Source organism: Bos indicus x Bos taurus, chromosome 22 (assembly GCF_003369695.1).
Source record: "Bos indicus x Bos taurus breed Angus x Brahman F1 hybrid chromosome 22, Bos_hybrid_MaternalHap_v2.0, whole genome shotgun sequence".
NCBI lineage: Eukaryota > Metazoa > Chordata > Mammalia > Artiodactyla > Bovidae > Bos > Bos indicus x Bos taurus.
Window position 1 is genome coordinate 5,876,291 of NC_040097.1, and position 27,995 is coordinate 5,904,285.

At 48.9% G+C, this 27,995-nt stretch overlaps 1 protein-coding gene across 1 annotated transcript in view; it reads right to left on the bottom strand.

Annotated features, from left to right (window-relative positions):
- The window catches only part of SLC6A11 (solute carrier family 6 member 11), a 125,362-nt gene that overhangs the window by 96,900 nt on the left and 467 nt on the right, over nucleotides 1–27,995 (bottom strand). The window contains exons 2-5 of the mRNA XM_027523938.1: nucleotides 24,981–25,115; nucleotides 24,719–24,859; nucleotides 21,312–21,402; nucleotides 1,473–1,605 (exon numbers count right to left, since the gene is read on the bottom strand). Coding sequence (XP_027379739.1) covers nucleotides 1,473–1,605; nucleotides 21,312–21,402; nucleotides 24,719–24,859; nucleotides 24,981–25,115 — 500 coding nt within the window. The remainder of the gene's footprint in view (nucleotides 1–1,472; nucleotides 1,606–21,311; nucleotides 21,403–24,718; nucleotides 24,860–24,980; nucleotides 25,116–27,995) is intronic.

Sequence of the window (27,995 nt, forward strand, 5' to 3'; positions counted from 1 at the left end):
AGTCAGGGTGACACAGGCATTTAAAAAAAGCCCTATCTTCCTTTTTCCCACAAATGAGGAAGCCAATGGTGGCTCAGACGGTAAAGAATCTGCCTGCAGTATGGGACACCTGGGTTTGATCCCTGGTCGGGAAGATCCTCTGGAGAAGGGAATGACTACCTACTCCAGTATTCTTGCCTGGAGAATTCTATGGACAGAAGAGCCTGGTGGACTATAACCTATGGGTTCACACAGAGTCAGACATGAGTGAGCAACTAATGCTGTTCATGGCATTGACACTCAGCCACAGGACTGTGGACTATGGCCAACCGAGTACCCATAGAAGCAGGTGGCTGCTGCTCAGCTCAGCCCAAGGCTGCCAGGCAGATACACAAGCCCAGTGGTGCCCAGTCTTCCAACTTTCCAAGGGACAATGGAATCGTGTTTTCATATATTTCAAATGAAATTACCTGGTTTCTACATCTTGGTAACGATTTCTCCTCCCCTTCTTCTTCTTTTTTTTTTTTTAATAACATACACGAGTGGGCTGGACTTGGCCATGAGCTGCACCTGTGACCCTGGTGGCACACACGGCTGCAGTCATCAGACATCCCTCTGCTCCCCTCGCATCTAAGCCTCCCTGGCAGCTGGTGAGGCCGTGTCTCAGGCTCTGGCCAGCGGGTTGGGAGTGGAAGAGCCACTGTGACTTTCGGGCCAGGGCAGCTCAGAGCTTGCTGTCTGCTCCCATCTTTCTTCTCCTATGGTCCCGGGTGGCTCAGCCGTAAAGAAACCACCTGCAATGCAGGAGATGCGGGTTTGATCCCTGGGTCAGGAAGATGCCCTGGAAAAGGGAATAGTAACCTACTCCAGTATTCTTGCCTGGGAAATCCTACAGACAGAGGAGCCTGGTGGGCTACATCCATGGAGTCGCAAAGGGTCAGATACGACTGATTGACTAGAAAACAAACAAACAACAATGAGGCACTGGAGGCCACATGGTACAGACAGCACCGACGGGTGGAGGCGGCTGCCCTGGCCCTCACGGACCGCAGGCGGGTGAGATCTCCAGGTCCATTGGTGGAGACGGCCCGTGCTGCCTGCCGAGCACACGCCTGGAGCCCAGGTTCTCATCACAGAATCCCCCATGGTTGTAGTTCAGCACTCCCTGGTGTCTAGAGCACTTCAACTCTCCTTTCTGTATATGACTCTCAACCCAGGAAGAAAGCAGGATGAGGCTCTGCTATTTCACAGGTGAGCAAACCAAGGTGCAGAAGGGGGACGGTGAGCAACCTCGAGGTGTGTGGCAAACAGCTGGTGGACAGGGGATTTCAACTCTGGACTCCAGAGCGCTGCACAGTGCTCCTCCTAGCTCCCAATTCAGGAGCTGGCCTTCGTACTGTGATGCCCCTGGCGCTCTCTGGGTCACCTGTGAGCTTGTACGAGGACCACTCGCCCCCTCCCCTCCTGCAGCGAGCTGAAGATCCATCTCTTACCTTTCCCGTGGACTTGGTGCCCTTCCAGATGCAGAAGTAACAGATGGTCCAGGCCGCCAGCAGACACAAGGCCAGCTCCCAGCGAAGGTCCCCAATGTGCTCGATCCCATCCGAGATGGCCAGGACCCGGCGCCTGCAGAACGGAGGGCCCAGAGTCATGGGGGATGGAGATAGCCCACGCGGACCCCGCTGTGGGCAGGGGCTAGTGCTGTAGAAGCGGCAGGGGCAGGTCACTCAGCCATGCGCCCACCGTTCACCAAGCGTCTTCTCTGGGTCATCCCAGGGCCGGTGTGGGGGTCTCAGAAAGGAATGAGACCCAGCCCCAGCCATCCTGGATTCACCCTGAGGGGGGAAGGGGACCGGCTGGGGGTTCGGAGATGGCGTATGGGACAGTACAGTAAGAGCTATGTGGAGGACATCCAGGGGAAGCACTGAACCTACTTCAGGGATCCCGGGAGATGGTAGGACCGTCCATAAACACTCCAGGTCCCTCCCTGAGGGGCGAGGGGTGATGACACGTTCCTGCTGAGCTCAGCTCTGGCCAGAGGACCTGCTGTGGCCAGTGGCACACAAGGCCCTTCAGACAGCGGCATTCAGAGCCAGGCGGTGTGGTCTGCCCTGTTCCTTCACACGAGTGTTGCTGTCCTAACAGAAGCATGTTTCCAAGCGGCCCTCTAGAAGCTCAAGTTCATGAAAGGATACGTGAGCCTTCCGGCCACCCTAGGTCAGAGCCGCTATGTGAGCAAGAAATTCTGCTGAAAGACAAGTGCTGGATGATGTTACTTGTACGAGGAATCTAAAAATACAGCAAACTAGTAAATAAAACCAAAGAGCAGCAGACTCACAGATACAGAGAACAAACTAGTGGTTACCAGTGGGGAGAAGGAGGATAGGGCAAGAGGAAATATAGGATAGGAGCTTCTTTAAAAAAATTATTACAGGGTTATTACAGGACTTCCTTGGTGGCTCAGATGGTAAAGAGTCTTCCTGCAATGCAGGAGACACAGGTTCGATCCCTGGGTTGAGAAGATCCCTTGCAGAAGGGATTGGCTACCCACTCCAGGACTCTTACCTGGGAAACTCAGGACAGAGGAGCCTGGAGGGATACACAGTCCCTGGGATTGCAAAAGAGTCAGATATGACTGAGCGACTAACACACACGGGAATATATAAAGTCGTGTGTGTGAAACTTTTCTAAGTTGTAAAGCACTGTGGAATTTAAATAATCATTCATTCAAAAAAACCAGAACTCAATTTCTTCAGGCTACTAAGATCTTCATTACTGCAGCACAACCCAGACTATCCTGACTGCCACGGGGCTCAGAGAAAGCTTTGTGGAAGAAGTGACATTTGAGCTAGAATTTGAAGGACGATCGAGTTTAGCCAGAAGAGGGAGTGGGTAGAGATAGCTTCAGGTCCAGGGACAAGCACGAGCAATGGCCAGAAAACAGAGCATGGAGTACTCAGGGAATGTGGGGGCCCAGAGAGCAGAAGGGAAAAGCAGGGCAGACAGATATACAGAGGAAGCATCACTGGGAGCCCTGAACAGTGGGCCAAGGGGCAGGGGTGTCCAGGGGGCCCAGGCCACAGGATGCATCCAGCCACAGCCTCGCTTGGAACCCACCCATCCTTCAGAGCTGACACAGGCCTGTCTTTCACAGCAGATCCTGGGGCTTGTGTTTCTCCAGAGTCAGACTCTCTACGCTCCATATTGTCCAGAACCGTGGCATCAACACCAGCCCCCTCCACACTTGCTCCACGAACCCCATTTCAGCTGCCAAGCCACCCCCACCGGACCACGCCAGTCGCCTGGGCACTCTGGGAACGTCCTCTGAGAAAAGCAGCTCCCATCCCACCAAGCATGAAAGCCTCCCTCAGTGTCTATCTCCCTGGGAATCCACTCGGGGCCTGATTCTGCATTAATTACTCAATGACAACAATTAGCCCTGGTCTGCAGGCTCCCTCCAGCCCCAAACCCTGCTAGAGAAATCAGGCAGGCCCCCAGACAAAATTGGGCTGCGTGCAATCGGGGATTTACTCTGAAGAAAACCAGCTCTCACTAGACTGATAGCCAGAAAGGGGAACATCTACTTAAATACACATTTATTGAGCACATACTAGGTGCCAGGCACTACAATTATCCTGAGGATAAAGAAGTATGCACGTGCAGCTCTTGCCCTGTACTAGGAGGAGTTGGGCAAAAAGAAGGACCACCTGTTTGAGAAAGAAAGGAGACAGCTGCTTCGTTATAAAGGTTACTTTATTTGTTTCTCATGTCTTATCAGTCTTTGGCTTTAATTCACGTTAAAGTGAAGGGCTGTATTAAGTGAAACTTCTATTCTTATAACATCCTGGATAAAGAAATGGCAACCCACTCTAGTATTCTTGCCTGGGAAATCCTATGGACCAAGGAGCCTGGCGGGCTACGGTCCATGGGGTCACAAAAAGTCACATACAACTGAGCAACAGAGCACATTCTTATAACCGAGCAGCAAGATCCAGAGCATGATCCTTGTGGGATGCCTGCTGAAAATGTAAAAATTCCTGGGTCCCATCCTGGACCCATCAGGTCTGAATCCTTATGGAATGGTTCTGAGGAAGCTTGCATTTTGCTACATTTTCCCAAGGATTGCTAGTGCAGGGCAAGGCTTGGGTATCACTGCAGAAGTAGAATTTTCTGGTAATGAAGGAATAACTTAGAAACAACAAGGCTTTTTTTTTGAGAGAGAGAGAACATGAAGGGAGGGGGGCTTCTCTAATGCCTCAGACAGTAAAGAATCCGCCTGTAATGCAGGAGACCCAGGTTTGATCCCTGGGTCGGGAAGATCCCCTGGAGAAGGAAATGGCAACCCACTCCAGTATTCTTGCCTGGAGAATCCCATGGACAGAGGAGAATGACGGGCTACAATCCACGAGGTCACGAAGAGTTGGACATGACTGGGTGACTTTCACTACCACTATCACTATTTGAAGAGGGAGCTGGGGTCCTCTGAGAAGTTACTGAAGGGATGCACTGTCTCCCCAGAACACAGCAATACACTGCTGTGCCCGCTCACCCCCAAAATTCTGCAGGAACTTCAGGGTGCTCACCGACTTCCTTGTCTCCAGACCGAGAGCCTCGTAGCCGAGGATGCATACTCCCACCTGACATACTGCATACGATCTCCCCATCCCTGGCCCCTGAAAGCTTCCAGAACATCCATCAGCCGGTGAATGGGAAAGGACAACCCGGAGCAGAAGAGAAAGTGGCCGAGGCAGAGGGAGATGTCCGGGGTGCCGAGGACTCAGATCTAGCAGGGCCGCACGCACACACACGCCCTCTGACTGATGTCGTGGTTTTTCTGAACGGAGCATCTGAAACTGGAAACAGCGCGGGGACCCGGGGACAAAGTAGGGGTTAGACCTGCCAGGAGCGAGCTGGCGCAGGCCCCCTCAGCCACATTTTGGAGGCTGCACACTTTCGAGTCATGTAGCGGCTTCAGCGCCCTCTCGCTTAATTGAACAATCTAGTTCCCAGAATGGGAAGCACATTACTAAAAGCTACGCGGGATGAATGGCTCTTTTGTTCCACCAGACACTATTTGAAAACATCCTCAAACTATTTTCTTTAGGTTTTACCAGCGCTGACTCTAACTAGCATTGGACCTTGAGTTTCTAAAGAAAGGAGGCTCGGGGGGCCAGGTTCTCAGCCTGCAGGGCTGTGGGGTTGTTTTCAAACCCACAAGGGCAGCCTTTGAGAGCCTGGGGGCTGGGGCACTCAACTCCAGAGACTTGGAGAAGGCACAGCTCTTCCTGGGGAAAGAAAAAAAAAAAACTTTCTTAATGACCCTCCCCCATGAAGTGCTGGGACAGAAGAAGGGTCTGAATAAAGAAGAGTCTGCTGCCAACACCCTGGCCAAAAAGGACCTCCCGACACCGTTTGGGGAGCAGGAGATGCTGCAGATTGCATGGGGCCCTTCGGAGGCATTCATTGACCTGGGTTATACTGTGCACCTACTGTGAGACAGGCAGGAAAGCAGGTTCTTCACGTGGCATTTTTTTTTCAGGCCATTAAGACTATGCCTGGAGATTTCCTAACCCTAACCCAGCACTTGAAGGTGTAATGTCTCTGCTTCTTCAGCCCTCAGCACGTACAGAAATGCCTGGGCTTGAAACCGAGCTCTGCTCCCGACCAGCTGTGTGACCCTGGGGAAGGGGCATCACCCCTTTCCACAGGTTTTCTCTTTGTTGCTGTATTTTTTTCTTAGTCTTTTTTTTTTAACATTTATTTATTTTCAATTGGAGGATAATTGCTTTACAATATTGTGTTGGCTCCTGCCATACATCAACATGAATCAGCCATAGGTATACACGTGTTCCCTCCCTCCTGAAGCTCCCACCCACCTCCCACCCCATCCCACCCCTCTAGGTGGGATTTGAGCTTCTTGCATCATGTAGCAAATTTCCACCGTCATCTACTTTTACATACAGTAATGTCTCTGTTTCAATGCTAATCTCTCCATTTGTCCCACCGTCTCCTCCTCCCCACCGCCATATCCACAAGTCTGCTCCCTAGGTCTGTGTCTCTCTTGGTTTTCAAGCAGGAACTCATCTTACCCTCCTAACAATCCTTGATGAAGGTGCAGTTGTTATCATCATTTCAAAGATGGGGAAACTGGCGTGCCAGGCAATCAGGTAACTTGCCCAAAGTCACTGAGAGCAAGTGACAGGGTCGGGATCTGAACCCAGGGATCCTGGTTCCAGGGCCCAGACATTCGCCTGTGGTGCCTGCTCCTTAGACTCCCGAATGACACGAAAATCACCCTTCCTGTCTTTACAAATCAAAGGCATGTACCCCAAAGCTACTTCATGTGTCTTCATGTGCTGGGGAAAAGCAGTACCCGGCACGCGTCCTTCATGAATTTATCAATTTATTCAAGTGATGCTTATGAAGGTGTCTTCAGTGTTGGGTACTGCGCTACACTTGGTGCCCTTCAGGGGCTCACGGTCCACTGGAGAAGACGGCCTGGTGAACAGAGCAGAGTGTGGAGAGGGTGAGGACAGGGAGCAGCAGGGGACCCTCACTGCAAGTCCAGCCAGTGTCAGGATGTGGGGGTGGGGTGGGGAGGTCCCGGGGGGCAGGAGGACAGTTAACAAAGAAGAGGGAGGCATTGGGGGCAGAAAGGCCACCAAAGGCAAAAGCCGGGAGGCTGGAACCAGGGCTCCCGGAGGCCAGAGAAGGGCTCAGTGTGCAGCAGGCAGCGGGGTGAGAAGCAAGGGCGAGGATAAGGCTGGAGTGATGAGCAGGTGAGCCTTGCTGAGGGGCAGGCGCCTCCTCCTGAGGGTGATGGAAGCCTGGGAGAACCTCACAAAGGGGCAAGGCTCCGTCAGGTGCATGTTTTGGACAGCTCTCTTTGGTTGCAGTGGGAAGATTGGCCGGTAGGCGTGGAATGGAGCAAGGTGCCCAGTGTGGAAACTTTTGCATTAACTAGGACAATAAAGAAGGAAGGGCTGGAGTAAGGTAGGGAAATGACCCTGGAGGGGAAAAGGCGGGCTGAGGAGCAGCAGGGACACCAGGTGGCTCCCTGGGAGTGGCAGGTAGCAGGGAAGTGGGAGGTCCAGGCTGACACCAGGTGTGTACCTGAATGGATACACGGGGGTGGCAGGGGGAGTCGTTAGCTGAGCAGGAGTGAACCGTTAAGTAGGGTAGAAGAGGAGGAGGTGGAGAGTCAGCCAGTCTTTTAGATAAGGCGATTTTGAGATGCCCGTGGAACCCCCAGGAGGCTGCAAGGGCCGGAGGCAGCTGAGTCTCTGGCTGTAAAAGCTCACAACAGAGATGCAGGGAGGAGGTCAGACCTGAGCCCTTGGCCATCAAGTGTTCGGGGAGAGCATGAGGTCGACTGGGCAGAGGTGGAGAAATGAGCAGGAGGGGCACCCAGAGTCCCATCATTTACAGGCAGAGAAGACAACGGAGGAGCCCTTTCAGAGGACAGAGAAGGGCTGGGCATCCCTGGAGAAGGCGGTGTCTGCAGGCAGAAGGAAAGGGCTTTCCGACAGCCTGGTGAGAGGGACAGCGCTGTGGGGTTCGGAACCTGGGAGGTAGGGGAAGCAAGGAGAGCTGCTCAGCCCTGGTGGGGCAGGCTTCAGATAGCGGTGCATGTGGGGGGGTGAGACCTGCTGAGACGGCTCTTTGGGGAAGCTGCTCTGATGGGGTCGCAGGCTGGTAGTTCTTGGCCACAGGGTACCAGGGCCGTCTTACATTTGTTTCATTTTCAGGTTGGCACGACTGGGAAAGAGTCAGGAGGGAGGGAAAAGTTTCAAATACAGGATGGAATGGGGGACAAGGGAGGAAAGAGTGGGTAGAAGTCTCTGAGATGGGCAACAGGAGCAAAGTCCACAGGTGGAGACATCATTTCTGCGGGAAGAGGAGGGAGAGCTGGGGAATCCAACAGGTGAGTTTAAAAGCAAACCATCCTTGTTGAGAGATTCTCGGAGGAAGGAACAAGGAGGAGCTGGTGGCAGAGGTGACTGTGGCGGGTGCCACACGAGAGTCCTCATATCTCACACATTCAGTCCTCACGGCAACATAACCACCCTGAGGACATTCTTATACCCATTCTACAAGTGGGGCAACTGAGGTCCAGAAAGGCCAAGCAACTGACCCAGATTGGGACCCAAAACAGGGTTCAGATGATGATGCCCACAGCCTTGGCAGAAGCTGGCCCCAGAAAGAGGAGGCCTTCTGCTCAAGGCTTCTCCTCTGTCCTCCATGGTCTCAAGGAAGTATCTAGATCTGATCCTGCAACACCCTCATTGCCCTCTCCATGCCCCCCTCCCCGCCCCTTACACACAGAGGGGCTGAGTCTGGAGGGGAGTCCCACACCCGGCACTTCCCTTCCAAACACCAGCTTCCAGACCCGAGAGCGGTTTGACCTGAGGAAGCAGAGGTGGAGCAGGCCCCTCTCCCACCACGGCAGAGAGCTCGGGGGCAGGCGGTGTGGGAATAGGCCCCCAGCTGGTGGGGGGGGGCCTCATCCTAATGTCCAGCATGTAGCCGGTATACACATCACCTTTCTTTAACCTGTCATGGATGGGAGCGCTGCCGGGGATGTGGAGACCGCCCTAAATACTGGCACTGAGGGGCCGAGCTATAAATAGCCTTGCTCGGGCCTCCTCTCCGGTCTCCCAAAGCAACAAACAAACAAAAAAACAGCTGATCACCCAAACAAAGGCGCCTTCCCTGCCCCCTCGGGGTCCTGCTCTCACCTCCCTGGTCCAGTGCAGGCCATCAACTCTCCCCGTGTCAGGGGTCTGCTCCTGCAGGGCCCTCGGTGGAGGCACCAAACTGAGCTGGGGACTCAGAGCAAGGACCCTCCTGGCAGGAAACTCAGGCCTCCGCATCACGCATTCCCTCGGGAGAATGACCGAGTGTTACCTGCGGGCTGCTCAGTGCCCTAAGAACAGGGGCTGCGGTGATGAGGAAGGCAGATGACTTGCCCTCTGGGAGGAGACAGGTGAAGACAAGGACAGGGACAGTTGGCATTTCCTTCCTGCTCACTGAGGTCAGTGCAACCACGATTCCCAGTTTACAGATGGGAAAACCGTGGCTTAGGGAAGCAATGTGCCCAGAAAGGCAGAGGCTGAAGCCACAAGTGCTCAACCTGAGAGACAGAGCTCGGACCCACAGCCCTGTCTTGGGAAGATGGACCAGAAATGTGTCACTCAGGGTCGACAACAAGGCAATGAAGCTGGTCTGTAACGTGTGGAGTTCCCGCACCAGTTTCTTCTGTGGCTGCAGAAATGCTCCCAGATCGTGTGGAAGTCCCCTCCAGTCCTGAACACATCCTACACTTCTCCATTGCCCAGGATCCATCCCACAGTTCTTTCTGCCAGGAATGTCTCTCTCAGTTCTTACGTGCCTTCACAATTGTACCTGTCCTTCAAGCACCAGCTCAAATAATACAAAACCTTACCAAGTGCTTCCTTGGTCTGTACCTGAACCAAACCGAGAACCTCCTTAACCCTGAAGATGCAGTGACCATCTATGTTGACCTCTGACCTAGAAATGCCTGATGCACAAACTGTTTCTATATAAAATGCCAGACAGTACAGATTTAGGCTTCACAAGGTGCATGGTCTCTGTTCCAACTTTTCAACTCTACCCTTGCTGTGTGAAAGCAGCCAGAGACAATTTGTAAACAAATGCTGTGGCTGTCTTCCAATAAAACTTTATTTACAAAAACAGGCAGCAGATGGGTTTGGTCCATGGTTTTCTGACCTCTGTCCTAGGCTAATGCTTCCCAAAGAACACTAATCCTGTATGGTACCCTGAGGTCATACAGGGACCTCACTGAGGAATGGCCCTCTTTAGAGAGTCCCAGTGCTCATTAGAATATTAAAGGCTCTGAGAAGTCCTGCAATAAAGGCATCTCTATAGCTCTGTCTGTCTGGGCTTCCCTGGTGGCTCAGATGGTAAGGAATTTGCCTGCAATGCAGGAGACAGCGTTCAATCCCTGGGTCAGGAAGATCCTCTGGAGAAGGGAATGGCTACCCAGTCCTGTATTCTTGCCTGGAGAATTCCATGGACAGAGGAGCTTGGCAGGGTATAGTCCATGGGGTCAAAAAAAGTTGTATGTGACTGAGCAACTAACAATAGCTCTGTCTAACCCATTGTTTCCCAAACTTACTTAGAACTATTCTTCATTAAAGTGCAAATTAAGACCAAAATGAGATGCCAGTTCATGCCCACAAGGGTGCACCCACGAGAATGGCTTAATCAAAAAGATAGACAATAATAAGTATCTTCAAGAACATATGTGAAATAGATGACCAGTCCAAGTTCGATGCATGAAACAGGGCACTCAAAGTCAGTGTACTGGGACAACCCAGAGGGATGGGATAGGGAGGAGGTGGGAGGGGGGATTCAGGACGGGGGCGGGGGGGGGGACACAGGTACACCGTGGTTCATTCATGTCGATGTATGGCAAAAACCACCACAATATTTTAAAGTAATTAGCCTCCAATTAAAATGAATAAATTAAAAAAAAATTACACCAAGGCAAGCAATCACACTGGGACCAGAGAAATCAAAATGTGTACTCGTCCCACCAAAAATGTACAGTCTTTTCTGTCAACATATTGAAATCATAATATCACTCATACATATCCAAGAATTTTTGTTGAACTTTGACTTCTAAAAATGTACTATTCTTCGAGTATAATTTTTTCTATCTCGTCACTTTCTTGTTAATTAGTATAAAAAATAATATTTGGAGTAACTCCTTAAGATAGACCCATAAAAAGTATATTCCTAGCCAATCTGAATAAATCAAGAGCATCTGCTAAAAAAGAAAAAAAAAAAAGGAATACGGAGAAATGGAACTCATATATTTCTGGCAGGAGTGTAAAATAGTTCAGCCACATTGGGAAAGTCTGACAGTTTGTTAAAAAGGTGAACATAAAACTCAGCCTTTGCAAAACCCCTAGGTTCTTCAAACCCCATCTGAATGCAGAGTTCCAATAGCAAGGAGAGATGAGACAGCCTTCCTCAGTGATCAGTGCAAAGAAATAGAGGGAAACAACAGAATGGGAAAGACTAGAGATCTCCTCAAGAAAATTAGAGATACCAAGGGAATATTTCATGCAAAGATGGGCACAATAAAGGACAGAAACGGTATGGACCTAACAGAAGCAGAAGATATTAAGAAGAGGTGGCAAGAATACACAGAAGAACTATACAAAAAAGATCTTCACAACCCAGATAATCATGATGGTGTGATCACTCACCTAGAGCCAGACATCCTGGAATGTGAAGGCAAGTGGGCCTTAGGAAGCATCTCTACGAACAAAGCTAGTGGAGGTGATGGAATTCCAGTTGAGCTATTTCAAATCCTAAAAGATGTTGCTGTTAAAGTGCTGCACTCAATATGCCAGCAAAATTAGAAAACTCAGCAGTGGCCACAGGACTGGAAAATATCAGTTTCCATTCCAATCCCAAAGAAAGACAATGCCAAAGAATGTTCAAACTACCAAACAATTGCACTCATCTCACACTCCAGCAAAGTAATGCTCAAAATTCTCCAAGCCAAGCTTTAATAGTACCTGAACCATGAACTTCCAGATGTTCAAGCTGGATTTAGAAAAGGCAGAGGAACCAGAGATCAAATTGCCAACATCCACTGGATCATTGAAAAAGCAAGAGCTCCAGAAAAACATAAATTTCTGCTTTATTGATTACACCAAAGCCTTTGACTGTGAGGATCACAACATACTGTGGAAAATTCTTCAAGAAATAGAAATACCAGACCACCTTTCCTGCCTCTTGAGAAATCTGTATGCAGTTCAAGAAGCAACAGTTAGAACCAAACAAGGAACAACAGACTGGTTCCAAATTGCGAAAGGAGTATGTCAAAGCTATATATTGTCACCCTGCTTATTTAACTTACATACAGAGTACTCATGCAAAATGCCATGCTGGATGAAGCACAAGCTGGAATCAAGATTGCCAGGAGAAACAGCAATAACCTCAGATACGCAGATGAAACCACACTTTATGGCAGAAGGTGAAGAGGAACTAAAGAGCCTCTTGATGAAAGTGAAAGAGGAGAGTGAAAAAGCTGGCTTAAAACTCAACATTCAAAAACCTAAGATCATGGCATCCAGTCCCACCACTTCATGGCAAATAGCTGGGGAAATAATGAAAAGAGTAACAAACTTTATTTTCTTGGGCTCCAAAATCACTGAAGATGGTGACTGCAGCCATGAAAGAAAACCATGCCCAACCTAGACAGCATATTAAAAAGCAGAGATAGTACTTTGCTGACAAAGGTCCATCTAGTCAAAGCTATGGTTTTTCCAGCAGTGATGAATGACTGTGAGAGTTGGACTATAAAGAGAGCTGAGTGCCAAAGAATTGATGCTTTTGAACTGTGGTGTTGAGAGTCCCTTGGACCGCAAGGAGATCAAAACAGTCAATCCTAAAGGAAATCAGTCCTGAATATTCATTGAAAGGACTGATGCTGAAGCTGAAGCTCCAATAATCTGGCCACCTGTTGCGAAGAACTGACTCATTGGAAAAGACCCTGATGCTGGGAAAGACTGAAGGCAGGAGGAGAAGGGGATGACAGAGGATGAGATGGTCAGATGGCATCACTGACTCTAAGGACATTAGTTTGAGCAACCTCTGGGAGTTGGTGATGGACAGGGGAGCCTGGCGTGCTGCAGTCCATGGGGTTGCAAAGAGCCAGACACGACTGAGTGACTGAAGTAAACTAGGTTATTCAAAAATAGCCCCAAACTGAAAACTACCCAAATGTCCATCAACTCACAGTCAGACAAACGAAACTAAATTAATTAATTAATTAAATGGAATATTAGCCACAAAAAAGAATAAAGCGGTGACACATGCTGGAACATGAATGAAGCCTGGAAACATTTTGCTAAGTGAAAGAGGGCATTGAGCAAGGACCTCACATTGTATGACTCCACTGAGTATGTGATATCCAGACTACATGAATTCAAGAAACAGACAGCAGGTGAGCAGTTGCCTGGCAGTGGGGCTGAGATGAACTATAAATGGGCATGAGAGATCTTGTTAGGATGATGAACACAGTCCAAAACAGTCTTGTGGTGACAACTTCACGTTTGGCAAGTTTACTCAAGTTATACACCTAAAAGGGGCACAGTTTACAGTATGTAAATACACCACCAAGTCATTTAAAGGCAGTGCCCCACCATGCTTCTGCCTTTCCAAAGCAATACGTCCAGAGTGTGCAGAACACGCTCTGGCAGAGATAACAGTGTGCAGGTTATCCTGTGTCACACCCACTGCCCACAGCAGACTCAGGCTCCAGGAAGGTGTGGACCTTGCCACGGACCACAGGCAGTGAGTGGCAGAGCCTGGCCTTGCACCCCCATCTCCTGACCCCAAGCTCAACACCTATTCTAGTCCCGCATGGCTGGAGGGTAAGATCAGCAACACAGGAGGCAATAAGAAGAGGCATCTATACGCAGGGATCCCATGCAACGGAAAGGGTCTCACTGCCCCGAGGCTGGGGTCCCAGCGCCCTGGGGTTCCTGCCCTTCTCCCCCTTGGCAGGACTCAGCATAGCTCCAAAGTGCTGCCCAAGCCTTCCACACCTCCCCGAGTATAGCAGCTCTGTATTACAAGTGGTCAAAGGCTCAGAGAGGGTCTGACATCACATTCTGTGTTAAGGCTGGCAGAGAGTCACTGTCTGCTCCAGAGGGGGCGGTGGGCAGGAAACACACATGACATGGGAAAAGTCCTGGATGAGAGATCCGGCGTGGGAGTGTGTGCGTATGGGGCGTCTTCCCCCCCATCCTCCCCCCACACCCGCTGGAGGCCTCCATTCTTTAAATGTCACCTGAACCACCTGAGCTGTGGGGCGGAAGCGGGGACAGGCTGAGGATGGGTAAGACACAGGGGTGAGAGGAGCTACGACTGTTGATGGACCACTGGCCCCCGCCCCACCTCCGTCGCTGTATGCTGACTGCGCCTGCACCTGGAAGGGTGGCGGGGCACACCTGTTTCTCCAGGGAGGAAGCTCAAGTTCAGAATTGCACACCAGGGTCCCCATGAGTGAGCAGGAGAGTCAGGTTCCAGCTCTGGGGCTTCTTCCTAATCTTCCAGGTCTTCCAGGGAAAGCATGGAGCTGAGAGTGTGTGTGTGTGTGTGTGTGTGTGTGTGTCTGTAAAATCTGGAGAGTTTCAAACACTTTCTCTTGGCTTTATCAGAATACGGAATTGAGATAATGCACTAAAATTTGGGAGCAGGCCCTTCTGTGTGACTCTCTGCCTGAGCCTGAATTAAAGCCACTCATGAACCCCTTGTGCCACCAGCTGCGGGGCCACAATACACACTGGGGGGCCAGCCTCAATCTCCATCTGTCATCACAGCAGATCAGAGCCTGCTCGCCTCACACACAACATCTGGCTCAGCTGGAAACCAGTGTTCTGCTAAAAGCAAGGTTCAAGTCATTTCCTAAAGGTGCCTCTTGAAATCCAAGAAGACATAAGCCAACTGGTTTTCTGTGTTTTTGTTGTACTGGGCGCTGGAGACTTAAGTCCTTCCTCGTTCATCCCTCCCTCCCTCCATCATTACATAGAGCTGTGGGGCTGGAGAAGTCTCTTGAGAGTCCCGTGGAATGCAAGGAAATCAAACCAGCCAATCCTAAAGGAAATCAACCCTGAAGATTTCATTGGAAGGACTGATGCTCATGCTGAAGCTCCAATACTTTGGCCACCTGATGTGAAGAGCCAACTCGTTGGAAAAGACCCTGATGCTGGGAAAGATTGAGGGCAGGAGAAGCCGGCAACAGAGGATGAGATGGTTGGATGGCATCACTGAATCAAGGGACATGAGTCTGAGGACCCTCCAGGAGATAATGAAGGACAGGGAGGCCTGGCGTGCTGCAGTCCATGGGGTCGCCAAGGCTCAAACACGACTTAGTGACTGAGCAACTACGATCTGACGCAAAACTCTCCCTTTGAGAACCCAGTGCCTCAGGACTGCAGAGCGGAGGGACGGGCCAGTGGGGTTCTGCCCCGAGATAAAACAGGCAGCCGATGGCGTTTCAGTCACGGGCAAGAGGAACATGCAAGGAAGGGTGGAGGGACACAGCAGGGATCAGAGAGGCCGGCTCTCAGCCCAGCTCCAGCTCTTGCTCTCCAAGAAAGGCACTCTGGATGAGCCCCGTAACCTCTTCCTGCCTCAGAATCCCCTGAGATGAGAATCTGTCCAGTGATGCCGAACCATCTCTCCCATGGGCGGGTGGAGTAAATGAAGCGATGGGCCTGGAGGGCCATGCTTGGGGCCAGGGTACACAGCAAGTGCTTAGTAACTAACCGTGACCTCCTTTCTCTTCCTGCACGCATCAGAATGTAAAAGGAACCTCAGACACAACTCTTGCAGTTCAGTAAATCCCTGCTTCCCATGACTCAGTGTGAGACACCCACTATTTGTGAAAACAAATCTCCTCATAGCAGATTTTATATACAAGTATCTTTACTCTAATGTTCAAGAATGAGTAATATTTTATAGATCACAGCTCTTCCGCAGTTACTAAGCCCAACTGTTCCTCCTCCTCCTCCCCCTCCTCCTCTCATTTTCCAGACAAAGAAAATGAGCTGCAAACAGATTCAAGCAGTGAGCCCAAAGCTGGTAAGTGGAAGCAACAGTATTTAAATTCTTGCTGTCTGGCTTTAAAGCCTAGGTCTCTGTCTGCATCCTCGCATCTTATCACTACACTTCTCTGGAACATTTCAGCACCTGGATATACAAGCAGTGCCTCCACCCTGAGCTTCTGCTCTCAGCAACGTGTTCAGACCTCCTCATCTATTTATTGGTCCTTCTAGGGCCCCGGGGGCTCTGGGCAAGCAGGGACCCCTGGTGTTGACAAGCCGGGGCAGACAATTGCCAGCAGCAACGAGAGTGAAGAAGCACTGCTCTCTGCTCTGTCGGGGGAGGCCTGGTTCGTGCTTCGGGGATGGTTATCCAGGGAGGGTCTGGTGGATACCAGCAAGTCTGAAAAACAGACTTAGGCAAGTAACTCCTCCCTGCTTCAGCATCACGGAAAATAAAATCGCATTGTATGCAGTTTTTCCCTTCTTCTACTCAGACATACTTCCTACATTTTTCTACAAGAAAGCACAGGTGACTTTGGCAATAAGGAAATCACGTGTTCACCAGAGAACCCACTTCTATAAAGGGGAGCTGATCTAAGAGATGAATGACGTTTCTGAACCTGGGAATGTACACTCTTCAATGCACGGGGCAAAAGTGAAGTAAGACGACACTGACCTCCACAGGGTTGAGAAACTCATTCACTCATTCATCCACTCTTCCACCCATGCATGTTAATAAATATTTATTGAGCACTTAGAATGTGCTGGCAGGACAACAGGGAACAAAACAGGACAGTCCTTGCTGGCATGGGGCTTTCAGTCTAACAGAGACAGAAAGAGAATAAACTAGTAAATAAAGGCACAAGGATTTCAAGTAAGTCCTATGTAGACAACAAAACAGACAGATGGGGTAGAGAAGGACTAGGGTACTGACTCAGCTGGATGGGCTGGGAGAGCTTACTGAATGACATTTGAATTAAGACTTGATGATAAGAAAGAGCCAGATACACGAGGAACTGGTGAGGAATCTTCTAAGCAAAGGGACTCTTCTCTACAAAAGTCTGAGACTGAGCCTAGAGCAGGCCCAGGACATACCAAGGGCACCAGTCCAGAGAAGGGGAGTGGGCAGAAGGGGAGATGAGGCTGTGAGGGAGGCAGGGGCAACCCTAGAACCACAGAAAGAATTAAGAATGTCACTTTAGCAACTCTGGGCCCAAATTCTGTGTCCAAATGAAAATCAAGTGGCCACGTGATTTAAAAATACACAAATTTTTAAAACCTCCTCCAGTAGAGAAACCAAAAAGACAAGACTGCATCCTTCTGAATAAAGATAGAGAAGAAATTACCCTTAGAGCTTAATGCAGGCTTAGCACACAATATGCTCACAACAAATGTGAGCTGAACGGATGCCATGCAAAAGCACTTTCAATTGTACGCATGGCGAACATGCACTTGCTTGCAAAACCGTGGACAAGAGAGATGAGAGTGCCTAGAAAATAAAGTGAAAAAGAACACAGTCCATCTGATGCCACAATGCTGGTAACACTCTTATAGCACTCAATCCCCACAGGGCACACGGGCTTAAAATGCAGAATAGCAAACACATTGAGATAAATGCACAGGTGCCAGACGCATAAAGAGTTACTAAGGGAAACCAGGGTGGCTTGATTTTGAAATCTGACATCAGGAAGAAAAGCCGCCCCTGCCCCACAGGCCCCCTGCCCGACCTAGAACCTGGGACTGACCCAGAGCCTGAGCTGTTCTCAGTGGCTAAGACAGTCATTTTAATTATTCCCTGAAAGGGGAAATGAACCTTCAAGATGTCAGAAGCCCAAGGTCAGGGTAAAGGCAGGGCCAGCCATGGGCAGGGAAGTAGCAGCTTATAACTGATTTTATGAGATCCACAGGCTTGTCTCTCCTCCGTTTCTAGAGGGCTAGGACCGCATCTTCTACTTCCACCACTCCCAGCTATGCCAGTTTCCTTCTGACATGCACCAGGAGCTCAGGTGTTTGCTGAATGAATGAAGAAGCACCCAGCCGAGGTAGTCTATTCTAACCAAGCCGTGTGGCCCTGAATGAGACCCCTGGGGTTAGAGGCAGCAGGGACAGGACACTAAGAGCACAGTGTAGACAGGAATCAGACACATGAGGAAACAGCAAAGAGAACCAGGAAAGACACACTTTCGAGGACACCTGATCCAATACTTGAAGCGTTGTCACACTGGGAAGGAATCAGGCATATTTCCTCTAAAGCCCCAGAAGCCAATCTTTGGCTGAGTTCAAGGAAGAACTTCCTCCTAGCATGGCATTTGCCAGGCTGTGTTTAGTGGAATGCTAGCATTCTGGGGTTGGGGAGGGCAGGGGGATGAGGGGAAAGATTCCAAACGACTGCACGGGAAAATACGTTTGGGAATTTGAGCTAATCAAAGGTAATGGATATTCTTATTGGAGGGCACAGCTTTCAGCCCTTCTCAAGTTTATGTGGCCCCAAACAGTTTTTCACAGGATGCTACAAACATCTCACAGAGTGTCTATGTTCCAAGTTCACCTCTGGGGAAAAGATGAATTAGAGCTGTCTGATACAAACATCTTATGAAGGAAGGAAGGAGTGTCACACCAGAATTGGATGTAGAATTCAACACTGTGTGAAAAGTGAAAGTTTAGTCACTCAGAAGTGTCCAACTCTTTGCGACCCCATGGACTGTAGCCCACCAGGCTCCTCCATCCACAGGATTTTCCAGGCAAGAGTACTGGAGCGGGTTGCCATTTCCTTCTTCAGAAGATCTTCCCAACCCAGGGATCGAACCCGGGTCTCCCTCATTGTAGGCAGATGCTTTACCGTCTGAGCCACCGGAGAAATGCACAACATAGATGATACAAATACAATCAGAGTAGAAAACTGGAACCATGGGCTCATTCTGCCATTGACTTTCATCTTGAATGACCGAGTAGCAGGCAAAAAGGCCCAGTTACTTGTGAGGACACAGACTAACTGTCCCCTCCCACCACTTGGTGTCCAAATGAGTGGGTAACATAGATATTATGGGCTTCCCAGGTGGCTCAGTGCTAAAGAACTTGCCTGCCAATGCAGGAGATGCAAGAGACTCAGGTTTAATCCCTAGGTCGGGAAGATTCCCTGGAGGAGGGCACAGCAACCCACTCCAGTATTCTTGCCTGGAGAATCCCATGAACAGAGAGCCTGGTGGGCTACAGTCCATAGTGTTGCAAAGAACTGGACATGATTGAACCGATCAAGTATGCATGCACACATGGATATTACAAAGGGATCCTCGAAGCAGTCAGTGCTGTTCTGAGGAGCTTAGGGATAAGATGAGTACTTGCCAGAGCCCACTTTGACTCTCCTCATGTACTATTTTCTAGAAAATACTGTCTGCTCGCCTTCCTCCCATGTACCTTTACATTTGGTAAATATTCACTGAGGGTCTTCCATATACCAGCAGTGGGGAGCAAAACCAGAAAAGGCGCTGCTTCATGACAGCCTCCTGGGGAATTCAGACAAACATGCTGCACAAATAAGAACTTAATCCAGGTTTCCCATACACATTACAAAGGAAATGAATGGTACAAAACAGCGTAAGTTACACAGAGACCTCGTCCAGTGTAGGACTTCGGGTTCTGTTCTCTGAGGGACCACAGAGACCATCTTTTGCTGTCCTCAAATGTGCAGGTCCAAAACATGCCTGTAGGAAACTACAGTCCACTGGGGCTGGAAAAGGCCAGGTGGCGCCCCTCCCACCCCCCACACACACAAAGCAGCCTCCACTCCGGCACAGTGTCACACGGATGATCAATGAGACTGACTCAGTAGGTCATAGTCAAATAGAGCATCACCGACTCAATGGGTATGAGTCTGAGCAATCTCCGGGAGATAGTGAAGGGGGGAAGCCGGGCATGCTACGATCCATGGGGTTGTGAAGAATCAGACATGACTGAGAAACTGAACAACAACAGTGGGTCTGGACAGGGCTGGAAAGTTTGCATTTCCAACCATGCGGTGCTTCTTTGCCAACCACATTAGGGAGCACTACTTCATCAGGCATTTTAAACGACCTAAATACACTGAGGGCTATACCATGTTCATGAACAGAGAGGCTCAATCACCACGGTGTCAGTTTTCTCAGATTAACCTATAAATCCATTATCCTCCCAGCCAAAGCCCCCACAGAGTTGTTCTGTTCTTTATCGTTATTCTTTTTTTAACTTGACAAGCTTATTCTAAAGTTCATCTGGAAGACTAAAGTAATTTTGGAAAACAGCAAAGCGAGGGACCTGTGTTGTGGGTTCAAGGCTTAAAATTAAACTTTAGGTATAGCACTGACACACAGTCAGCAAAATAGATGAAGAGATCACGGTGCCCTCAAATAGATCTATGCTTTTAAAAACTTTATATGGAAGATGGCATTACAAATCAGTAAGGAAAGAATGAATGATTCAGCAAATACTGCTGGAGAAATTGGTTATTTATATAAAAAATAAAACTGGATTCCTACTTCGTATCTTATACAAAATAATATTCCAGGTAGATTATATTTCTGAATGTGAAAAAAAACTTTAAAACTCTTGGAAGAAAACCCAGAAATATATATATATTTTGTTTGTTTGTTTTGCAACTTTGAGGTAGGGAACTATATCTTAAATAAGACACTCACTGTGCAAACCAGAAGGAAAAATACTGGCAGCTTTGAATTCAATATAGTTGAAACTTCTGTATACTATACATAAATAGTGAAGAAAAGCCACACACTAAGAATGGTATCTGGCTAAATTTTTTAAAAAAATCACTCATAAAACCACTGCTCCTCTACACTATTATTCATCAGCACTAGGGTAGGGGAGGTTCTTCAATGAAGTCAGACCTTTTCAAACTGAAAAGCCTCAGTGAGCCTTTATCCAGTCTTCAACCCATAGAGGAAACTTTTCTTCCATTCCTGGGGCACTGCACAATTCTGCACATACACAGTGTAAATGATGCCCTCTAGGGTCGTGCAGTGAACAACTTATACAACCGTATATGGCAGCCCTGCAACTCCAAGGGCTACAAATCCCTTTGGAACACTGATGACAAATGCCCTTCTCTGGGAAAATGCCCACCCACACAACTACTGCCTATAAAGTCAGTGGATTCAGGCGCTGTCCCCAAAACCATCAACAGCCTTCTGTTGGTCAAACACTCCCAGGTATGAGGGCTCACAACCTGTGAAGCACTTGCAGCCAACACTGTGGGACTGCACTCTTCCGTAAGTGCTTATTTCTTTACCACCTCTCCCTGTTCAAGTTGATCTGCGTCCTTTCCCCGTGACCTTGCCCCTACTGAATGAAAGCCTGCCTGTCCCCCCAGGAGACTTCTGCTTTCCAGGCTAAATATACTCTTGACTTGGTTTACTGCAAACAGTCCAAACCTTCTCTTTTGCTAAAAATGAATTTTTAAACTGCCCATCATTTTACCAAGCACTTCTTGCCATAGTAAGTAACCAGGCATGCTGACATGTCAACAAAGAATGAGAAAGCATTTTTCTCAGCTGTGCCCCTTTGGAAAACCTCTCAAGATCTCCATTCTGGCTTCTAAAGAAATGCCCACAGAAGCCAGGAAGTTCGAGGCTGGAGGCTGGAGGCAGGGTCAGGCTTTTTTCAGGGGTGGGGTAGCAGCAACCAGGGCAGAGACCCAAAGGCTGAAGGAGACAAGGTGTTTCCACTTACTCCCAAAACTCCATGACAGGAGAGGTGGCGTTCTGCAGGGACACATGGCTGTGGTTGGTCGCATTCAATTTCTGGAACTCCACGCAGTTCTCTGCAGCGGGAAACAGGACAAGAAACACAAGAAAATTACCCTCTGCGAGGGCTGGCGCTTAGACAACATTCAGAGCGGATGGTGCAACCAGGTGGTTTTTACCCAGCCGCTCCAGGTAAATATGCCTCACAGAGCGCTGTGGGGAAAATCAATCATATACAAACAGTTTAACAGGGGGGCTTGGCTTGATTCCAACCAGAAAAGAAGTTTTGGGGGTAGGGCACCTCCTCCCTCTATTTCCCATTAGTACGCCCTGTCCAATTCTTTCCTCCTGAATCTTTCACCTTTTCCACTTCCCTGCCTAAGGCTTGTTCATAGCATCTACCTTTTCCACCCTGGCAGGAACGTGAGGGTTAAAAACGGGCATCAGCCATGGTGTCCCTGGGCCAGTAACGCAGGTGAGACTCAGGCTAAAGCCACAGCTGCTTCAGAAAGACCTGACAATTGGATGAAACAATATCCGAATGTGTAAAGAATCCCTGGTTCCTTCATCATTCCCTCACTCATTCAATCTAAGAAAGGATTTATTGAATATCTCTTCTCATTTCATGAGACTTGATGACCAAGGGGGATTTGAATCTCAAGGTAAAAACATGAGTGTCCGTCCTTTGAGCCCAGATCAGCCTATTATCCTCTCCTCCAGAAAGCCTTCTGTGATGTCCCTCTCCTGAATTCTAAGGCAGTTAGAACTTAAAGGTCCTCCGAGAAACCTCCTTCTCCAACTCCCTTTATTTTGAAGAGGACGAATCAAGGGTCAGAAGTAGTGAAGGGACCCCTGCCCATACCTTCTCCCTGCTCACAAGTCACCAGCCAGTTAGGGGAAGAAAACAGTCCAGCCAAGGCTCCACTCCTTTGCCATGGTTACTGCCTGGTTCTATCTGCCACCATGGGATCCAGGTCTCTTTACTGCACCTCCCTGTTCATAGACCCGCCTTAGTCACCCTGCTGTGAGCTCCCCGAAGACAGCGTCGTGTGCACCCACTCACTTCAAAGCCCCTGCACCCAGCACAGTGACCAGCCTGAAGCCTGCATTTAGCTTCATGCTGGCCCTTCACTCTGCTCATGTATGCACAAACCCTCCAACTACGTCTATAATCGCTGGAGCGTGAAGCCCTCCTGTACATGATACTTTACACACTACAAGTGTTGACATGCCTTCAGAGAAAGGGGAGTGCAAACCAGTGGAAGAAAGCTTTGCAGCCCACTGGGGGAAAAGCCCCCCAAGTGTCTGCTCCCTTTCCACTTCTCTGGACAAGTGCTAACCATACCAGGAAAGGAGATGGTCTGTGGGGTCCACAGTCAGTCCTAAGAGAAGTCTGGGAACCTAAAGTTATAAGCAAAATACCTGAATGTGCCCTTGTGCCTTTTTCTAGAGCAAGGAGCCCTTGGCTTTAATCAGATTCTCTAATACAGTGTCTCTCAACTTTTTTTTCTAGAGTAAAAAAATTTCTCGGACAACCAAAGTTGACAAGGCATTTTTATTAAAATAATATTTAATCCTTTACAAATAAGCAATGAGTTATAAAGCCTTTGTGATTCAAGTATTCAGACAACTACAAAGCCAGATTTTACAAGTTAAACACCAACTATCCTACTGAACCAACACAATTCAAATTGATAGCATAAAACGGGTATGCACGATAATGCCATCTTGTGAGATTAAATTGACTTCCCAACCGAAAAATGGACCTGACTGGTAGAAGGCAAGGTCTATGGAGCTAAACTTGCTTATTTTTCCATGTGTTATTTGAGATTCAGTTCTATCTCCATTTTTCTCTGGTCATGCGTTTGCAGAACCTTTGTTCCTAAGTTTGCATTTTTGTCTGGACTTAGTATCAACGACCATTTATGAATTAAATCTCTTTTTCCCTTGGCCACCATCATCCATCCTATTCACCAAGAATGCATCTTAAATTGTCAAGGTGGACAAAGTCAGGCATTGAGATCCCCAACCATCCTCATTTATAAGGTGAATGTACAGATGATTAGAACATGCACCTATTTTTAGAGTACCCTCAAAATAAATTTGCACAATTAATTTATCATGGACAACTTGCAGGCCTCCAAGAATATGTCCTTGAATTTTAGTTTGATAAACATCTTGATTATGCTCCTGGGCAAAGAAAGGTTAAGAACCAGGGAGAGAAAATGAGACTCCCTGCAACCCCCCCAAAAAATGTGCTGGGTTGGGAAACAAGGTAAAGTTTTGCAGGGATAAAAACTAGTTCACAGCATTTTCTTGGTCTAATGACTGCTGTTCCTTCTGCCAGTGACCAACATCCTGACCTGTCTACTGTATCTCAGCTTTCAGGATGACTGGCCACTTATAGGGACAACCTAACCAAAGGTTACAACATAGATGGTGAATAGATTAGAGCAGGTATGTAAAGGCAGTGACTGTCTACAGCAGTACTGAGCAGAGCTCGAAGGCCAAAACTAGATTCAAAAGGAAAGAGTTCTACAGTCGATTAGTGATGTCTGTACAGAGCAGTCTCCATACATTGGGGTTTAGAAGTATTTGTCTTCCCTAGATTGTAAGACTCAGTCCTGACAGGTTGACAAATTGATAAGTAAACACTATATTAGAATCCAAAGTAATCTCAAAAGTTACCCATTGAAGGAAGGAGGCGGGTGGTGAATTCAAGTGTCTACCTGGGGTGGACAGGTAGAATAAATGAGCCATATGAGCTGGGTGGGGACTGTGGCCAGCTTGAGGACAGATGCTTCACCCACAGACAACAGCCGTTTCTCAGCTGCAGCCACTGCTGCCAAGTATGATTGTGGGAATGTGGCTCTGCTGTTGCCAGATCTTTTTAGCTTTTCAAGAGAAGCTGGGAATCTGGATTTTCATCCCCAGCCTTCTGATTTTTCAACTTTTGAAAATACAAATACAACAAATACATTTTTGAAATGGGCTGGTCACTGATTTAAAGCCTAATTGGCTGACAGCCCTCCTGTCTGCAACCCCTGATCTAGTCTAACCCCTTCATTTTACAGAGGAAAATCTGACACTCAGAGACAGGGCTGGAATCGCAGCCTGAACCCCTGGATCTCAGTTTAGCACTTTATACTTGCATCCTTACTGTGTGCTCAAAGGACGCAGCCTCTATATTTGGCAAAGCAAGGTAAGAAAGCCACAGTTCTTCTCCTTGTGCCAGTCCCTGGGCTAGTGCTCAGTTCATGCGAGTATGCAGACCAGGTACAGAAATGACCCCCAGCTTCAGTGGAATCTGAACTCACAGCAAGACACGTGACACACCACCAATCCCAGCTCGCCCAGTAAGACCAGCAGAGACAGCCTCCAGGGAGGCCATACCTGTGTTCCACTCGTGCCCACAGGTGGCCCAGGGGAGCTCAGTGGCGAAGCAGTTGCTCAGGTAGAAAATGGCCCATGCCAGGATGATAATGTAGTACACGTTTAGATGGGCCTCAATCACCTGCGTTGCATAACCAATGCCTGAAAGAACAAAGAAAAGGCAGTGATCTGAGTCCCTCTCCAACTTGTTAAAAAAAAGCTGCCCTTCACAGCCTGACAATACCCAGGCATTCTTTTATTTTCTGATTAACTCAGCACGTACCTTCAAATAAAGGGCACACTTTCCTCCAACATGTAATGCCACCTTCACTCGTAAACTGTCCCAGAGCTGTTTCCAGGAAAAAAACAGGAATCCCACAGCATATAAAAAACACCACATAGGGAATCAGGAATGCCCCTGCAAAGATGCAAAGGAAAGGAATGAAGTTAAAGTTGCCTCCGCCACTTCAGCCCTTGAATAACCTGTTAGAGGCAAGACAGCATATGCTCTGAGCTTGAGTTCAAGTTCCTGCTATGAGGACCAGAGTCAGACGATGGGAGCCTGGGTTTGGACTCTCTGCCACCTACTCCCTTGAGTAAGTCCATGTCACATCTTCCAGCCTCAACTTCTTCACCTGTAAAATAAGGCTTTAATACGTAAGAACTGCACCACTTATCTCACAGAATGGTTGTACAGTTAAGATGATAAAGTTTAAGAAACTGTGTAATATGCTTGACTCTTTCATTTACGCATTCGACCCTCCAGCACAAGTCAAATCTATTCCCTCCCTGAATGCTGCTGCATCCTCCTTTTATATTACAAAGTAACCTCAACTGGCCAGGGGAGGGGGCCTCTTCTTTTTACTTTGGAAGTAACCTGCAAAAAATCTTTATAAAGATAGGCATTCTCAAGGAGATATACAATGAGCAGTAACAGGTCCCTGTACGTGAGCCCCAGGTATGGAGCTGAGATACGAGAAGTTCGTAGCAAGAATACAGCCAGAGAGCTGGCTTTGAATCAGCCTGGAGAAAAGACCACCGTAAGCTTTAGGGCTCCTGTTTTGAAACACAATACCCACCGCCTGGGCCTTTCTGTGAAACAAATTAAATAACTGAGGTGAACATGAGCCATTACAAGCAGAAAGGGATTTTCCCAAATCCCTCATTCTCTCTCTCCTGTCTAATAACAAAGCCTGAAAACACAAGCTATTCCCCGCCATCTGATCTTGCGAATGAAGGCTTTCACTGAAATTGCTTTTTGCTAAATGAAGTCCCTTTAACCCAGGATTAACAGCAATGATTTTGATCAATCCTGGTAATAGGACAATATTTGCCAGGTTGTGAAAGGGTCTTAGCTTTTCTATTTTTACAAAGTTTCACATTGGGAAAGAAATACTAAAGTATTGTTGCAACTTAAGAGTAGAGCTGTGTAGATTTTTTTTTTAAGAAAGTTAAACAGTTGATAAGCAGATACCCCAACTATATTAGAAAGCAAAAAGTGCCTGAAAGAAGATAAAAGGGTATGTTTGCTGAATCTAAGTGATTAAGACAAGCCACAGAAGTTTCCCTAACATGCTGTAATTTAAAATAAAATGACACTTTCTGAAAGCCTTGTGGCCTCTCTACTCACAAAGGTAGTAATCCTTAAGATAATTAAACCAGGATAGCTGTACACCCAGCAGAGATTCTTGTCGAGTTAGAGTAAAAAAAAAAAAAAATGACTCATTTTTAAACTGTACTCACTACAACCTTTTTTAAAAAAAATCTGAGAGTTTGTAATTAATGCAGCTTATACAATGTTCTGATTTTAAGAATGCGTTTCTGGTTTTGGTATAACAATTTCCTGCTTAAAAAAAACAAAAGGGAGAGGTTTAAACAACTCTTGCCTGGGACGATCCTAAAGGGTTTCCACAGGCGTCTAAGCAGACACAGCAGCTTACACAGGCTGAATGTGCAAAGAGGAGAGGCAGGTTCCCAGCTGAGGGCTCAGGGCACGTTCCGGGTCTCTGAGGCCACTCCCTCTCTCCCGGTGCCAAGCCGCCGACACCGGCGGCCACTTCATTACCAGTGCAGAGCAGGCTTGGAGCAGCCTGTGCCTTCAGGATGAATGTCTCCAAAGAAAAGGGCCCTGGCCAAGCAGTCCCCTTCTCTCTCCCTGCAGCTGCCCGCACAGGAAGTCCTGCCCCGTAAAGCCCGACAGTGTGGTCCCTGCCAAACCTCTGAGCCACCTTTGCTGGGCTCTGGGGATCCGCTGAAGGGACCCAGCAAAGAGAAGGAGGAAAACACAGACATGGGCTTTTCTCTGCAGAAACTGTGCCCCTCGAGGTTTCACAGGGTCCCTTGCCATGGCCCTGCCAGCTGTCCTGTTGATATGACAGGGGGGGCTCCTCAGGTCTGGAGCCCCCCCGCCCACCCCCGCCACGCCCTTCTTGGAGCTGGGAGATCTGAGGACTTAACTGCTCCGTCTCCACCACGCAGCCTCGGACACGCTGTCACTAGAAACGACTCTCTGGTCACCTTCGTTTCCCTGACCCCGGCAAGCTCTAAGCACCTTCTAAGGAGCAAGTCAATACTGTTGCTAACTGTTCTGAGACCCAAGAAGCTGTTCGGTGCCCATCTTCCCACCAGACAGTCCTAGAAAGGGCCCTAGGGGCAAATGAAAGGAAGGGAAACCAAACGGCAACGGTCCTCGCCTAAAAAAGTTCTCCCAGTTGTGCGTCCAATCTCACTTTTTAAACCAGGCCTTTGGTGTCGGAACCCCCACCTTTACCCCTTGGGGAGTGGGCGACTTCTCTGTCCCTCAGTTTCCTGCCCTGAAAAACGGGGTATATACCCCTGCCTACAAAGACGACTGTGAAACGAGATGAGGTAAGTTGAGTCCAGAGGCTGGCATTTCGGGAAGCCCTCAGAACCCCGAAGCTGCTCGGATGACCGAAGTCCCCTTTCCTTCACGCGCGTTTCCAGTCAGGAAAGCTGAGGCTCCAAGGGACTGCCTCCTGCCCCCGAACTCCCGCCAAGGGCTCCCGGCCTCGGTCTACACCTCACGGCCCCGGGGACAGAACACACACCCGGCGGACGAGTGCCCGCGTGCTAGCAGGTGGCGCGCTCAGGTGCGAAGCGGGGGGCGCGGGCATGCGCACCGAGCTCGCGCCAGGTGGCCCCGGGCCGGGCGGCCGGCCGGCGTCCCCGCGAGACCGGGGTCCCGCCACACGCAGGCGCGGGAGGGGGCCCGGCTCCCCGCCCCCACAGGGCCGGCTTCTCCCACCCCGTCCTCCTCAGGGCCGCGCGCGCGCCGCCT